The sequence below is a fragment of the Gavialis gangeticus genome, unplaced genomic scaffold, assembly GCF_001723915.1.
Source record: "Gavialis gangeticus isolate Ggan-Ray unplaced genomic scaffold, GavGan_comp1, whole genome shotgun sequence".
Lineage (NCBI taxonomy): Eukaryota > Metazoa > Chordata > Crocodylia > Gavialidae > Gavialis > Gavialis gangeticus.
In genome coordinates, this window is record NW_017729016.1 from 8053683 (window position 1) to 8068275 (window position 14593).

Below are 14593 nucleotides of genomic sequence, written 5' to 3' on the forward strand. Positions count from 1 at the left end.
TTTTTTTTTTTCCCGAAAAAAAAAAAAAAAAAAAAGAGCCCACACTCCCACTAAAGTAATAAAAATAAACTAACTGGACACTTTACATTCGCCTGTGAAGACTATTCAGAGAAGTGTGAACAAACCAAATTGTTCTATGTACTGTTATTCACCTACTGTAATATATGTGTGTATCTCTCTCTCTCTCTCTCTCTCTCTCTCATATATATATTACAGCTGAAATTTTTCTGGTGCTCCCGCATATGAAATAAATATTTGTTTGTGCTTGCAAGTCAGCTCTACCTTTGTATGACAACAGAAATGTTACTATAAAAACACTTATGACCACAATGAGCTTGAAGTCATCTGTGAACAATCTCTCACCACCAGCAACCAGTCCACAATTCAGAACATTTACCAATTCTTTTCTGTCTGCACATTGTACACAAGGTATAATCCAACTGCTTCAGCAGAAATCTCCACTCCTGCCAGCATTTGCACACAAGCTATTTTGTGAACTTAAGGAGTTCTGCTCCCACAAAACATGATTACAATTCAGGGGCCTTGAAATGAAGGGAGATTACTCCCCCATGAAACTAGGTACTTAAGTCAGAAAGTATATTTTGCAGAGTAGCAGAGGATGGTGGTTAGCTGATAACTAGCAGGGTGGTCTGCATTCACCAAGCCATTCAGGAATTAAATAAGTACTCACTTTTTAAAAACATTTAGATCCTCATCTGCAGTAAATTGATTTGCATAGACTTCAGGAGACAAATAATACATTTACACTGGCTATGAACATAGCCCACATTCCCAGAGTGAAGTAGGAATAAATGCATGCAGCTGGACCCCCGCAATGAGGAGGGCTGCTGGGTTTTGTCTCATTTTAGGAAGAAGATTTCTGCAAATAACATGCAATGAGCAATTTGATTAATTTGCGGACAATTATTCATTATGCTAAACAATTCCTGTTCTGGAGGTTGTTCCTGAGTTTGTTCTGAGAACAATCAGTTTTACCCTTCATCATGATTTGTGATCAGGGCTTCACTATTCCAGGTACTATACAAAGACTGAGTGAAAAAGTCCCTGCTTGAAAGACCTCAACAGAGAAGACAGACAAAGGCTGGAAGGTGAGACAGGGACACAGAGAGGAAAAGTAGCTCACCCCAACGCAAATAGCAGGAACAGAACCCAGATCTACTCCTTGTCAGTCAACCGATCTAACTACTGACCAGAGAGAGGTCATTAGTCATGTTGGTGTGAAGTTAAAGAGAAGGAATGCTAGAGCTGCACCCTATAGACTAACTGAATCAAAGCTTTTGCAAGCCTGAGCTTGGTTCATTAAATGTTCATCACTGTAGATAGTGAAGTGGTCTTTATTAGACATATTGCCAAGACTCTCTGAGGATCAGGTTTCCTACTTGAACAATATTTAAGATTAGAATATCAAACCATGCCCTCTCTGAATATTTTGCAACATTTACTTAAGATTCATTTAGTATTTGTGGTTTACATGTTTCCTAGAAGACTCATGGACATTGAATGTACAAGGGGCACAAACACAAATCATTAAAAAATTCCACACAAGTATTGACAAAACAGCTGTTCTGCAGCATTTGCTTTGCTGTTGCATTAACCTAGATTTAGATCTGCCACAGCAGCGAAGTTGCTGAGTGTCCTTATTGATCAGCACTAGTGGAAGACCTCTCCAACTGCTTTAAAATATATTCAGTCAGAAAGAATTTTTGGGATGTCTTCTAAGGACCTACATTCAAAGCATCCTGGGCCCCAAGCATAAAAGAGACACCCTGCTGCCTTCTCTGTAACAGACATTGTTTCTCCCACAACTGTTAATAAGTTCGTTGTGAATGGCCCCCATTGTTCAATGGTGGGTGAACACTGCAAGGAGGCGATAGATAGAGTAACTCCGCACAATAGGCACCTGTATCACAGTATACTTCTAAGTGACCTTCCTCCTTCTTGCTGTGACTTATAAAAGGTACATACAGGGACGCAATAAAGCCATCAGAAAGGATCCTGAAGCCATAGACTTGGGCTCGTCAGCAGAAATCCAACGAACATTTTAATCACACCACAAAGATTCCAAGAAATATACAAATATGAAAGACGAGGCTTTCTCCTTTGGAGAAAAAGATGTTAAGGAGACTATGATAGCAGTTTTAAATATTTGAAAGGGTGCCGTAAAGAAAAGGTAGAATAACTGTTCTTCCTCATCACAAGGCATGACATGAAGCAATGTGTTTAAACTGTAAAACAGATTGAGATTACGTTTCAGAAAACAGTTCCTTACTTCTAAGACTAGCTGGACAATGGAACAAGCTGCTCAAGTAAGTTGTGGAATCTCCTTCATTGCAGGGTTTCAAGAAGAGGCTGGATAAATATTTGTCTGGGATGGTTTAGGAATAGCAAAGTCTGTACAATATGTTGGACTAGACAGATGCAACTGGGCAGTTCTGTGCCCTGGACAACAGCAACACACCTGGCAGAGGCCTCAGCTGGGCCACCAGCAGCTGCATGGCAGTCAGGAGAGCTGTGGAGGCAGCTGCTGTTTCTACATTCCTCACTTCCTCCATCAGTACCCAGGGTTAGTGCCCTTGTTGCCCCTCTCCCAATTATGTTGCTGGACTAGATGACCCTTCTAGTCATAGAGTCATGGAAAATGAGGGTTGGAAGGGATCTCAGGAGGTCATCTAGTCCAAACCCCTGCTCAAAGCAGGACCAGCCCCAACTAGATCATCCCAGCCAAGGCTTTGTCAAGCTGGGCCTTAAACCTCCAAGGATGGAAATTCCACCACCTCTCTAGATATGTAACCCATTCCAGTGTTTCACATTCAGTGTTTCTCACCCTCCTAGTGAGAAAATGTTTCTTAATATCCAACCTAAATTTCCCTTGCTGTAATTTCAGACCATTGCTCCTTGTTCTGTCACCTGCTGCCACTGAGAACAGTCCCTTCCAACCGTATCATCTCTATGCCTATCATGACCCCAAACAATTCTAATCATGACAGTATGTGTGCATCAGCACAGACCTTTGTAAACTGCAACTCATGCTAAGTGGCCTCAAGTGGCACTTCCAAGGTGAATTACTTTACCATCAGATTGACTACTAAAGAGCACTTAATCTGTAAGCTAACCAGACAGTTTGCTTTCACTTTATATTTGCATCAATGCTTAAAGACCTGTCTGCAGTCAGGATAGCACTAGTAGCTTATTGGCAAAGGTGGTTTTCCAGCTGTTACCCAATTTGGCATAACTTCTTAAAAAATGGCTAGGCAGCACACTTTTGCCAGTCTAAAGCATAAATAGGTTATGGTCGCTTCTTGGGATGAACATGCAGGGCCCACAATGACCTTTCTTATATGAAATAAAAGAAGATCCATGGGATGCAAGTTAGTTCAGTGAATTACAGCTGTCACAAGAATTCTAGAAAATGCATTACTTCCAAACCATATGATGGCATTATCCACACTGCCAAAACCAAAGTGACAGAGCCCCTGTCCAGAAAAGCAGTGAAGCAAACACTCATTTTGAAGCTGAACATATTGAACAAATGAAAGCATTCACTGCCATGGGCTATGAACTTAATGGCAGATTTGAAGTTAACCTGATCAATGTATACTTGGGTGTGTGGGTGTGTGTGTATGGCAGCCATTACCAGTGGTAAGTACTTTTACATACAGGAAAGAAATCTCAATGGGCATGTTTTACTGAAAAAACAAAGGTGTGTTTTAACTATAGTCTGATGATACATCATTTTAGAACCATTTTGAATTTCTGGTTACAACCTTGACACAATTTGAAATGCAGCACTATTAATACAGGAATCATCATTTTTGCTTGTGTCCAAGGTTATTCAATAAGTTGGGGAAAAAAGATGGGAACAGAACCAAGGAGCTGCATTCCCTAGACTCCCATTCTACCTGCTCTGTACATAGGGATAAATAGAGGAATCAGTAGCTATGTCCAGGAAAAACTGCGCACAGAGCCGGGAGGTTTGCATACCCCACAAGTTCTCCTTTATAGTCACCTCAGTCCGCAAAGAATTTCTGTGCTGCAGCTTTACTGTCCCTGCTCACATGCTGCCCAGTGGGAGTCCTGGTGAGAAAGGGTTCAGGTAACAAATCGTGGAATCATTAAAAAAATAGGGCTGGAAGGTCACCTAGTCCAACCCCCTGTTAAAGGCAGGGCCATTCCCAACCAGGTCATCCCAGCCAAAGCTTTGTCAAGCCAGGTCTTAAAAGCTTTCAAGGATGGAGAGGCCACAACTTCTTTGGGTAACCTGTTTCAGTGTTTTACTACCCTCCTAGTAAGAACATTCTTTCTAATATCTAACCTAAACTTCCCCTGTTGCAACTTGAGACCATTGCTCCTTGTTTTGTCACCACTGAGAACAGTTCAGCTCCATCCTCTTTCAAACCCTGCTTCAGGTTGTTGAAGGTTGCTATTAAATCCCCTCTCTGTCTTCTCTTCTCTAGACTAAATAAGCCCAGTTCCCTCAGTCTTTCCTCACATAAGTCATGTCCCTCAGCCCCCTCACCATTTTTGTTGCCTTCCACTGGACTTTCTCCAATTTGTCCACATCCTTTCTGTAGTGGGGGACCCAAAACTGAACACAGCACTCCAGATGTGGCCTCACCAATGCTGCAGAGGGGAATAATCACTTCCCTTGGCCTCCTGGCAACATTCCTACTGCAGCCCAGTATGCTGTTAGTCTTCTTTGCAACAAGGGTGCACTGCTGACTCATATCTGACTTACTGTACCCTGTAACCCCGGGGTCCTTTTCTGCTGAGCTGCTGCTTAGCCAGGTGGTCTCAAATCTGTAGTAGTGCATGGGATTGTTCAAAATGCAAGACTTGCAACTTATTGCTATTGAACTTCATGAGATTTCTTTTGGCCCAATCCTCCAATTTGTCTAGGTCACTCTGAATGCTAGTCTTAACCTTCACATCTACTACTCCCCACAGCTTGGTGTCATCTGTGAACTTGCTGAGGGTGCACTCCATCCCATCTTCCAGGTTGTTAATGAATATATTGAACAGAACCAGTCCCAGTACCAACCTCATGGGCACTCCCCTTGATACTGGCTGCTAACTAGACATCAAAGCATTGATTACCACACTCTGAGCCCAATGATCCAGCCAGTTTTCTATCCGCCTTACAGTCCATTCATCCAGCCCATACTTCCTTAGCTTGCCTGCAAGAATGTTGTGGGAGACCATATCAAAAGCCTTGTTAAAATCAAGGTACAGCACATCCACTGGTCTCCCTACATCCACAGAGTCAGTCACTTTGTCATAGAAGGCAATTGGGTTGGTCAGGCGTGACTTGCCCTTGGTGAATCAAGTGCTTAGAAATGGATTCCTTGAGGATCTGCTCCATTTTTCCAGGGATTGAGGTGAGGCTGACTGGTCTGTAGTTCCCTAGATCCTCCTTTTTCTCTTTCTTGAATATGGGCACTATGTTTGCCCTTTTCCAATCGTCTGGGACCTTTCCTGATTGCCATGAGTTTTCAAAGATGATGGCCAATGGCTCTGCAACTTCATCAGCCAACTCCTCAGCACCTTAGGTGCATCCCATCCAGCCCCTAGGACTTGTACATGTCTAGCTTTGCTAAATAGTTGCTCACCTGTTCTTTCAGCACCGTTGCTTGCTCACCTCCTCCCCAAACTGTGCTGTCTGGTGCAGTAGTCTGGCAGCTGATCTTGCTACTGACATACTTGTAGAAACCTGTCTCGTTTCCCTTCACATCCCTTGCTAGCTGCAACTCCAACTGCACTTTGGCCTTCCTGACTTCATCCCTGCATGCCCAAGCAATGCTCTTATACTCCTCCCTATTTATTTGTCCAAGTTTCCACTTCTTATAAGCTTCCTTTTTGTGTTTTAGTTTATTGAAGAGATCCCTGCTAAGCCAAGCTGGACTTCTGCCATACTTGCTGGTCTTCTTGCACATCGGGATGGTTTGTTCCTGCACTCTCAGCAAGTCCAGCTCTCCTGGACTCCTCTCCCCCTCAGACTGGCTTCCCAGGAGATCCTGCCCATGAGTTCCCCAAGTGAGTCACAGTCTGCTTTTCTGAAGTCCAGGATCCTTACTCTGCTGCTCTCCATCCTTCCTTTCCTCAGGATCCTGAAACTCAATCATCTCATGGTCTCCGCTGCCCAAGTTGCCATCTACTAGTACATTCCTCACCAATTATTCTCTGTGAGCAGCAAGTCAAGAAGAACATGGCCCCTAGTTGGACACTCCAGCACTTGCACCAGGTCGTTGTCCCCAACTCTCTCCAAAAACTTTCTGGATTGCCTGTGCACTGCTGTGTTGCCCTCCCAATAGCTGCCAGGGTGTGAGAGTGTAACTAATTAACTGCAGGTGTCTGAGAGTAATTCTCTAAATCAGGAGTGAGAGAGTCTACCTAATTAATTGCCACCTTGTTTTAGCCTCCATCTACTGGATTATGCTAGAAAATTATATTTAGAGATTTGCGTGTAGGAATAAGCTTGTAGGTAAAGTAGATATTGCATTAGAAAAATGGTCTATGGAAATGCAAGGGTTAATTGGTTTCTAAAAGCTTCTGACAAAGTTTCCTTCAAGGCCCACTGTGTCTAGAACCAGACGACAAACAGGCTGGGAAATTGAAGACTGTCCCATAACAAAAGATACGCTTGCCACGTTGGTGCCAGGTCACAGTGTCTACCTACAAAGCCCTCGGGGTCTCCAGTTTTGGTGAATGGACCAAATTAGGAGGCCGGAGCATGACCAAATTAAGACACTGGTAAATGACCAAATTAAGATGTGTGCATGTGATGGGTTTGTGGGAACAAAGGAATATGCTGACAGAACAAAACATGGACAATATGATGACCACAGGGAAACCAATCAATGGTACCCAGAGATGAAGAGTCATCAGGAGGAGGAAAAATACAAAAGGAGAGATTTCAAGGCAGTAAGAGGTCCCCATAGAGGAGTCCCATGGCCACCATGGACAGAAGGCATACCACTAGCCTGTCTCTCGCACCCCAGTGGCAGGGGAGTGGGCCTTGGCCCTTGGCCTTCAGACTGCTGCCATTCAAGAATGAACCACATGGGGATGCTCATGTACTGGCCAGATGTACCTTTCTTCTAGCAAAGGCTTTGGCCTGGTAGATATAAAATTGTTTGCCTTGAAGGCATTATTCTCATCTGCTATCACTGTATATCAATACAATTTGCCTATTATCAAATGGAAGAAGTCGTGGTTGGCCTGAAGGTTTAGGTCTGCACAGAACAAGGTATCTGGGTCATAAATCCAGTGCCAACACTGTAGGGTTTTGGTTTCCCAGGTGATTGTTGTTTTTGAGCTCAAGAAAACTCAAACCAGCAGAGATGACTGCAGCCAATTCCAAAATTCCTTGCGCTTAAAGATCCTACCTACACCAATGACAAAATATTCTGTAATCTTAGATCCCTTCTCACACAAAACAGATTTGCTGGCCGAGTTCCTTTTTGTATGCTGTTTCAGGCCAGACTGGCAGGCTGATTGCAGTAGGCACAGACATCTCCAAGGAATATGCTAATGCATATATGAGCTCTATGCACAGTCTGAAATAGAGTAACATAAAAGCAGACATTTCACTCTCTCATGCAATAAAGAACAAGGGGCTAATTCAAGGCAACATAAAAGGAAGTTTCATACAGCATAAAAGGAAATTTCATACACCAGCTGGCCACAGGAAGACCCTTTGCTTATAGCACAGGTTCAAAAGCTGTTAAAAGTAAAGCTAATCTGTTGCCAATTCAGAATGTATTGTAGAGGCTGATGCATCTTCTCTTCCTTCAACCTCCCAGGGGGGGAAGAGACCTAATTTCTGGCAGAGGGTGCTTGAGATCAGGGCTCAATGCTGTTTCACTTCTGTTCAAGTTCTGAACTGGTAATGGTTACCCGAAAGAACTGTGACTGATGCGCAGCAGTGCAGGACTGCAGTTGAAGTATGTGCTTCAAAATCCTGACTGGTGAAAAAGGACACACAGATCTGTTTAAAAAACTCTGCTTAACTGTTAAGATCAAAGACTGGTAAGATCACTTGAAAGATATCCTGAAGTACTCACTGCATGAGCTAAAGAGACAATCCATATACTTCACTGCCTAGCACCAGGCCCTAGAACAGCTTCCTAATATTACCACGAGAACAGGACACAAAGCCCAGGAGTACAAAGCACCTGTTTCCTTGCTTGTGGCTTTTGTAAGGGTGGAAGAGTCATGTTTATATCTACCTGTACTCCTCTGGAACATTTTCTAGGGTTTTTGTAAGGTTGTAAAATTTCCAAGTAAGCTTTTAAGAGTTGTTACATCTGTTTTCAGGAAGTTTTTCCTTATAGTGAGTCTAATTTTCCTTTTCAACTTAATTACTTACAGCCCCCACATACCACACAAAAAAAATCTCCATTCTCTCCAATTTTAGACTTCTCTCTCCCTTTTGTCATCTTAGCCCACAGGCATAAATAGTCTTCTTAAATATTTTCCTAGAAGCCAATTTTGCTAGCTCTCTGGAGGTCTTCTCCAAGTCCCTTTTGTTTACTAACGAATAAGGTTAGCCCCCCTCAACACTTGCCCAAGGCCTTCAGCAGTCAGAAATAGTTTACAGGCCTATATAATTATATCCCCTCTCTCATAAGGATGTTGAACCCAGTCCCTGTGCCTTTATGGAAGATCCTGGCCTAACTTACTCCTGGTCTCATGTTTGAAAGAGGCAAATTAAAGGATGCCTGTCAGTACATTGCTACTAGGGCTGTGCGAAATGGCACCTTTCCGCTTCCAATTTTCAATGGAACAGCGTTCTGTTTCGAATTTCATTTCAATTCAAAACTGCTGTCCCATTTTGTTTTGTCGAAACAGTGTCGCTGTTTCGATATTTCGCCCATAGGCTACAATGGGGAAGCTCCAAACAGCTTGTAACTTTGTTATTTCTGGCTCGATTTGGATGAAACTTGCAGGAATGGTAGCCCCTTCTGAGGGCATGAAGCCTGCCAAGTTTCAAGGAGATAGGTGGAGTTTCAGGGAAACTGCACCTCAAAATCTTGAAAGCAGAAAAACTCATGTCACATGACGCGGGGTTGAAACTGCAGGCACGCTAGCCTCTGCTGCGGCCACAGAGCCTGCCGGCTGTCTTGGAGATCGGTGCACGGCTTCTGGTTCTGGGGCCCTGCCTCTAGCTGCTGACAGGCAAAACGCATGACATGGGTGGGTGACACTGCATGCACGCTAAGGTGCGCCTTCACTCAACTGACACCAAGGCAGAAAGCAGGGCAGTTCAAACAATGCTGCCTTTTCTGCAGTTTTTCCATCCCTGCCCCAGAGCAGTGGGATTGGAAGAGACCTCAGGGAAGGATGACAGTCACTGGCCAGCTACAGTCAATGAGAGCACTCCCCCTGCCCCCTTCCCCTTCCCTCTCCTTACTTTAGTTTCTGTTTCCCTGCAGGTAAGCCCAGCCTGAGCTTCAAAACTTGAAACATTTCGAAAAGTTTGAAACTTTCAACTTGCCTCCTTTCGTATCGAGGCTGTTTCGAAGCTCTCTGCTTTGTTTCGATTTTGCTGTTTTGAGCTCAAAATGAGTTGCAATGGAACTGCTGGCGAAATTTTCTACAGCCCTAATTCCTACCACAATCAAAAGACCCACAAAGTATGTCTGTCCTCCTCTTTCAAGATCATATGGCTTCCAATCATAGTAAGTCCACCAAATGCTCCAGGAAAGAAAGCATATAATTTTTTGCTTGGTTCCATTAGATGGAACTAACCTTTTTGGGAGAACCTTAATATTCTCTCAGTGGCGAAGAAATAACACCAGAAAGAGGAAGAAAGTTTTCTTTTTCCTCTCTAAAAACATAATGGGTCCCAGTGGAATGACACGACCTCCAAATAAAAAGCAGGGGAATGGGGAAAAACAGGAGTATCCAATAGAGCTTAAAGTGGCCAACAGGCCTTAAAGACAGCTGCTAGACTCCAAATCCATGATAAATGCCAGGGGATGATCCTTCAGGAGGTAGCTCAGTTAGCTGTTGTAGTAAATCCTATGGTACACCAATAGAAAGGAAACCGATCAGGCATACGTGTAGTATTAGAGATGCTGATGCAGAAGCTATGATTTCTAAAGTATTTATCTTTACTGTATTTATACATTCACACTGTATTAGCAGTAGGAGTAAAATTGGAAGAAAATGCCCAAAATCTGAAAAAGATGCAAAAAAAATGTTTGAACATGTGCGGGGAAAGACTGGAAAAAAAACAATTACTGCAAACTATATAGCAGAAAAATATTACATCTCAGAAACGACATTAACTATAGGCAATAGTCTGTTTTATGTGACAAGCATTGCACACATTCACTGGTGACTTAAAAAACATGAAAGCAACTTTGTATGGCGCTATAAATTCCATCTCAGTCAAGCTTTCAGTAAGGAGTCCCCTGCGTAAGAAGGAGAAACCTGCAGTCTGGACCAAAGGCAGGAAGAAGCATTCAACTGGGAAACTATTACAAACACCACTTCATTTAAGTTCAAGCGTCTTTGAGCTATTTTGCTCTGTAAATAAGGAGGTAAGAGATCGGTTGATAAGGGCAGATGTTATCTACAGCTGAAACAATCCAGCAAGCTATAGCGGAGAGAGGAGAAGCCCAGCTCAGCGACTCTGTGGGGAGACCATGGGGTCAGGGAGAACAACACCTGGGCACCAGCAGACACGTACCTTCTTGTGCGGGGGCCCCCGAGGGACCTGTCCAAGGCACAGGGTCACTGCTCTGCACTGAGTGATACCGGGTTTCACGGCAGGAGGATTTGGCACTTCACTTCCGTGACACTTCTAGGCAAGAAGCAGCAGCTAAAAGGGGACGAACGATGACAGAAAAGTGCTTTGGTCCGGAGCAGGGGGACCACGGTCCCTGCAGCCACAGCCTGGGCAGGCCGTGCTCTCACGGGCCAGGCACAACTGGGAACAATGCAACAGACATTTGCTGTGGCATCACCCTGCTGTAAGCTGACTCCATTGAGTCACATTTATACTGACTTCAGGACTGTCTGGCTGATCTCAAAACGGCCCCCAAAGTAGCTGAGGGCTGGCATCCAGAGTGCTGCGCAGCAGGCAGGCGCTCCAGCAGCTCAAAGCAAGTTTACAAGGGCTGTATGTGAGATCCTGTGACTACTGCATAATGAATGAGGGACACTGGAAGCACTCATTCAGTTGAGAGCGCGCCTGTGCACTCACTTTCACCAGCACCATTTAAATTAAAACAGAGGGACTTGGGCTAATTCTCTTTGGCTTCATTGAAAATTCTACTACTTTGCCACATCTTTCAATTTTACATCGCACCCAGTTTTTCATTTCATTTACTCTACCCTTCCTGCCTCCCCAGCCTTAGATAATGGAGAGGGAACACTTCCTGTTCCCTCTCCATACTTTTGGATCAAGGCTAAGTAAAATCAACTAAAAGAACATTGCATGATTTGAGCTGCAGGAACTGAAGGAAGCATTTGTTTAAAAATGTGCCCCTGGAATTTAGAGTTACTGCTGGTTTTAGATTTAAAAACAATAATAATAAAGAAAATAGTGATTTATTTATTCTGCTTGGATGACTGCATTTGTTGTGGGTGCAGGAAAGGAGCAGAATCAAACAGGAATTCTAGGTTTCTTCACTTCCCCTTTCAGTAAATAAGGCAAAAGTGTTATGCTTGCTTGAAAATTTTTATTGACAGAACTGTTTGTTTGGTCCCAACACACAAAACAGCACTTGAGCCACAAAAGAAAGTGTCCAAACAAAGTAGACGGCTAAGAAAAACAATTTTCTTCCCTTCCCTCCTTTTCTCCCACCCCCACCTCTACGAGATAGTGCATAAACTGAGGACTTCAGTGACTTTTTAAAACAGACAGGAATCTGAATTTGTATATTTAATTTGAAAATCAAAGAGTTTCATGGTCCTAATTCTTTTGAATCAGTAAGTCACATCATTCATTTAACCTTTTGGATAAGAAAAATATATATTGCAATTCAATTGGTTATTTTCTCAGACTATGAACACAACTTCTCAAAAGTTTTATTCTATTACTCTCAAACAGCAATTTAAATCAGAATTACACATGAATCCAGAAAAAAATGTGCTGATCTCCATAAATGGCATAACCACCACATTCACAAACAAATAGTGCAGAGTCATACTCCAATTTTTCCTCCATAGCATCAAGAATCTGGTTCCACTTAGTACTTTGGATGACTTGTAATTGCATCTTGCAAAATACATTTTACAGGTTTTTTTGTACTTGCTACTGAAACAGACATCTAAATGATCAGAGTTAACCTTAAGAAAGCTGTGCAAGGTACCAGCAGATGTTCTCACATTCCATTCCTGAAATCATTAAAAGCATTCTAAAAAAAAGGCTATATTTTGCTTTCAATAACACTACATCTGTAGAGGTTTAAGTACGGACTCAAATACTGTGCCAAAATGCTCAGAAAAACTTCCAAGTGTTTCTCTGCATTCACAATGGCTATACATTTAGTATTGGTAATAGTGGCTATATTTAAAAGATTTTTAACAAAATCTGACTTGTAAAATTCTGTTTATAGCCATTATTTAGTGGCATTTTCAATTGCTGGCTATGAAACTGGAGCCACTTTCCATCTCTACAAGTTACAAATAACACATCTCAAAAACAGAAGCCATTCGACCAGTGGTAAACCTTTGCACATGGGTTCTTTCAAATGTATTCTTTGCCTGACAAATACAATCCATTGTAAATGCCGAGGTTACCCAAAATGGGTATAAAGCCTCCCTTCACTGGGCATTTCAGCTAACTAGAAATAAAAGGTCATCCCACTGGCTTACCTCCTTTGCAATGGCTGGACATTCCAAAAGCCCACAAAATACCACAAAAAAAATAGGGGAGAAAAACAAAATGCTTCCAATACTAGGAGTAAGTTTTTGAATAAAAACAGACACAGTTAAAAAACGGCGCAACAGAGTAAGCTTCCCATTTATCAACATGCTTAAAAAAATAGAAAAACAAGGTTAAGCAGAACAACCTTGGCAATTCCACAGCTAGAGCTTTCCTTGCAAGTGGAAATAGCATCAATTATTCCATCTTAAAGCACTTTATATCACCTCTATGATCCATAATTTATGCATTAAATGCATATTTTAGAAATATTGGAATCTTTCTAGTAACTTCATTTCTAGACACAATAAAAGTGTGTCTTTATTCTACCTTAAACTTATGACACCAAGACAATCTTTTCTTTCCTTAACCTAATTCCTGTCAAACCAGAATTAAACATAAAAGGGAAGCTTAAAACATCCTCAACTTCCTAGAAAGCTCCTAAACAGAATGAAAGTTACTGAAAACATTTAAAACAAATCTTCCAAAAAATCCATATAACCTTCTACAGACATCTTTACGTGAAAGGTTTCACAATGCAATTACAAGTCACCAAGCTGCGAATAACAAATTTCCCCGCCTTAGTACAATCAATAACTGCTCACTCATTCCAGTCCAGCAAGTTATATTTGTTCAATGGTCTTCTGAAAGACGGATCATGCATTTTATTAATACTGTCTGAAACAATACCAGTAAGCAACATCCTATAGAATATAATATACTACATGTAGGATTACACCACCGAGGCTTAAAGAAAATAAAATCCATTCCATTCTAGTTGAGTTTCTATTTTGTTTTACTGAACACCACCAGTTTATGAAAAAAACTGTAAAATTTTAAGAATAATTTAATGAATGCTGGAAATATTTTTTTCAAAATAATAAAAAAGTCTGCCCTGCTGACAGCTGTGTTCAGTGTAAAAGAAACAAAAATCTTCACAGAATGCATCTAATACAAACTAAGTGACTCTTCTAGTCCTCCTCATTAAAATACATAAGGGCTAGCAGTTAGCTTTATTTTGTGCAGAGTCCAACAGCATTTGTCTTTCACACTAGAGGAAAATTTAAAGCTTGGTTACAGGTGCAAGTGAAAAATTTGCTGCCAATTTTACTTTATTTTTGTGTTGTTTTTTGGCTGGGCTGTCCATTGCTTCCTTGCTTAGTTGGGTTTCAGAAGACTGACTGGGAGGCACTGAAGTATTCTCTGTGGCTGCAGGTACTACAGAGCTGTGGGGCAATTCTTGCACTACTGTGGTGGTGATGATCCTCTGTTTTTCTTCTTCAGTTAAAATCATAATTTCTAAAAACAAACAAATCATCTGAATTATTTATAGATATTTTGCTTTCAAAAACCAGTTTACAGGACCCACAATAAAAGAACTAGATGATGTCTGTGAGGGTGCAGGACTAGAACTTGGATCTAAAAAACGAGGATAATTTGTTTCAGTGCTCAACTGCTTTTGATACATTTGGTTTTGGCATCTAATATTAACTTACTGTGTTGGTCTAGTTCTCGTCTCGCACATTAAAGCTTTTTAATACTCTCAAGAACTGTAATGTCCCTTCAGTTATCATTTCACAAGGTTTGACAAAACTGTTGCCACTATAAAAGGCAAGTGCATTTTAGAACAGAATCGAAGTAGTCCCTACGAATTTAGCACACAAGAACACTTCCATACTTTCAGAAGGATGACTCTCG

The 14593-nt window shown here is 41.9% G+C and overlaps 1 protein-coding gene across 3 annotated transcripts in view; it reads right to left on the minus strand.

Annotated features, from left to right (window-relative positions):
* Nucleotides 1–11693: 11693 nt before the first annotated feature.
* KIAA0430 (KIAA0430 ortholog) overlaps nt 11694–14593 on the minus strand; it is a 35174-nt gene continuing 32274 nt past the window's right edge. For all 3 annotated transcript variants that reach the window (XM_019512815.1, XM_019512813.1, XM_019512814.1), the window contains one exon: nt 11694–14194. In XM_019512815.1, the coding sequence (XP_019368360.1) occupies nt 13959–14194 (236 nt within the window). In that variant the 3' untranslated portion in view covers nt 11694–13958. The remainder of the gene's footprint in view (nt 14195–14593) is intronic.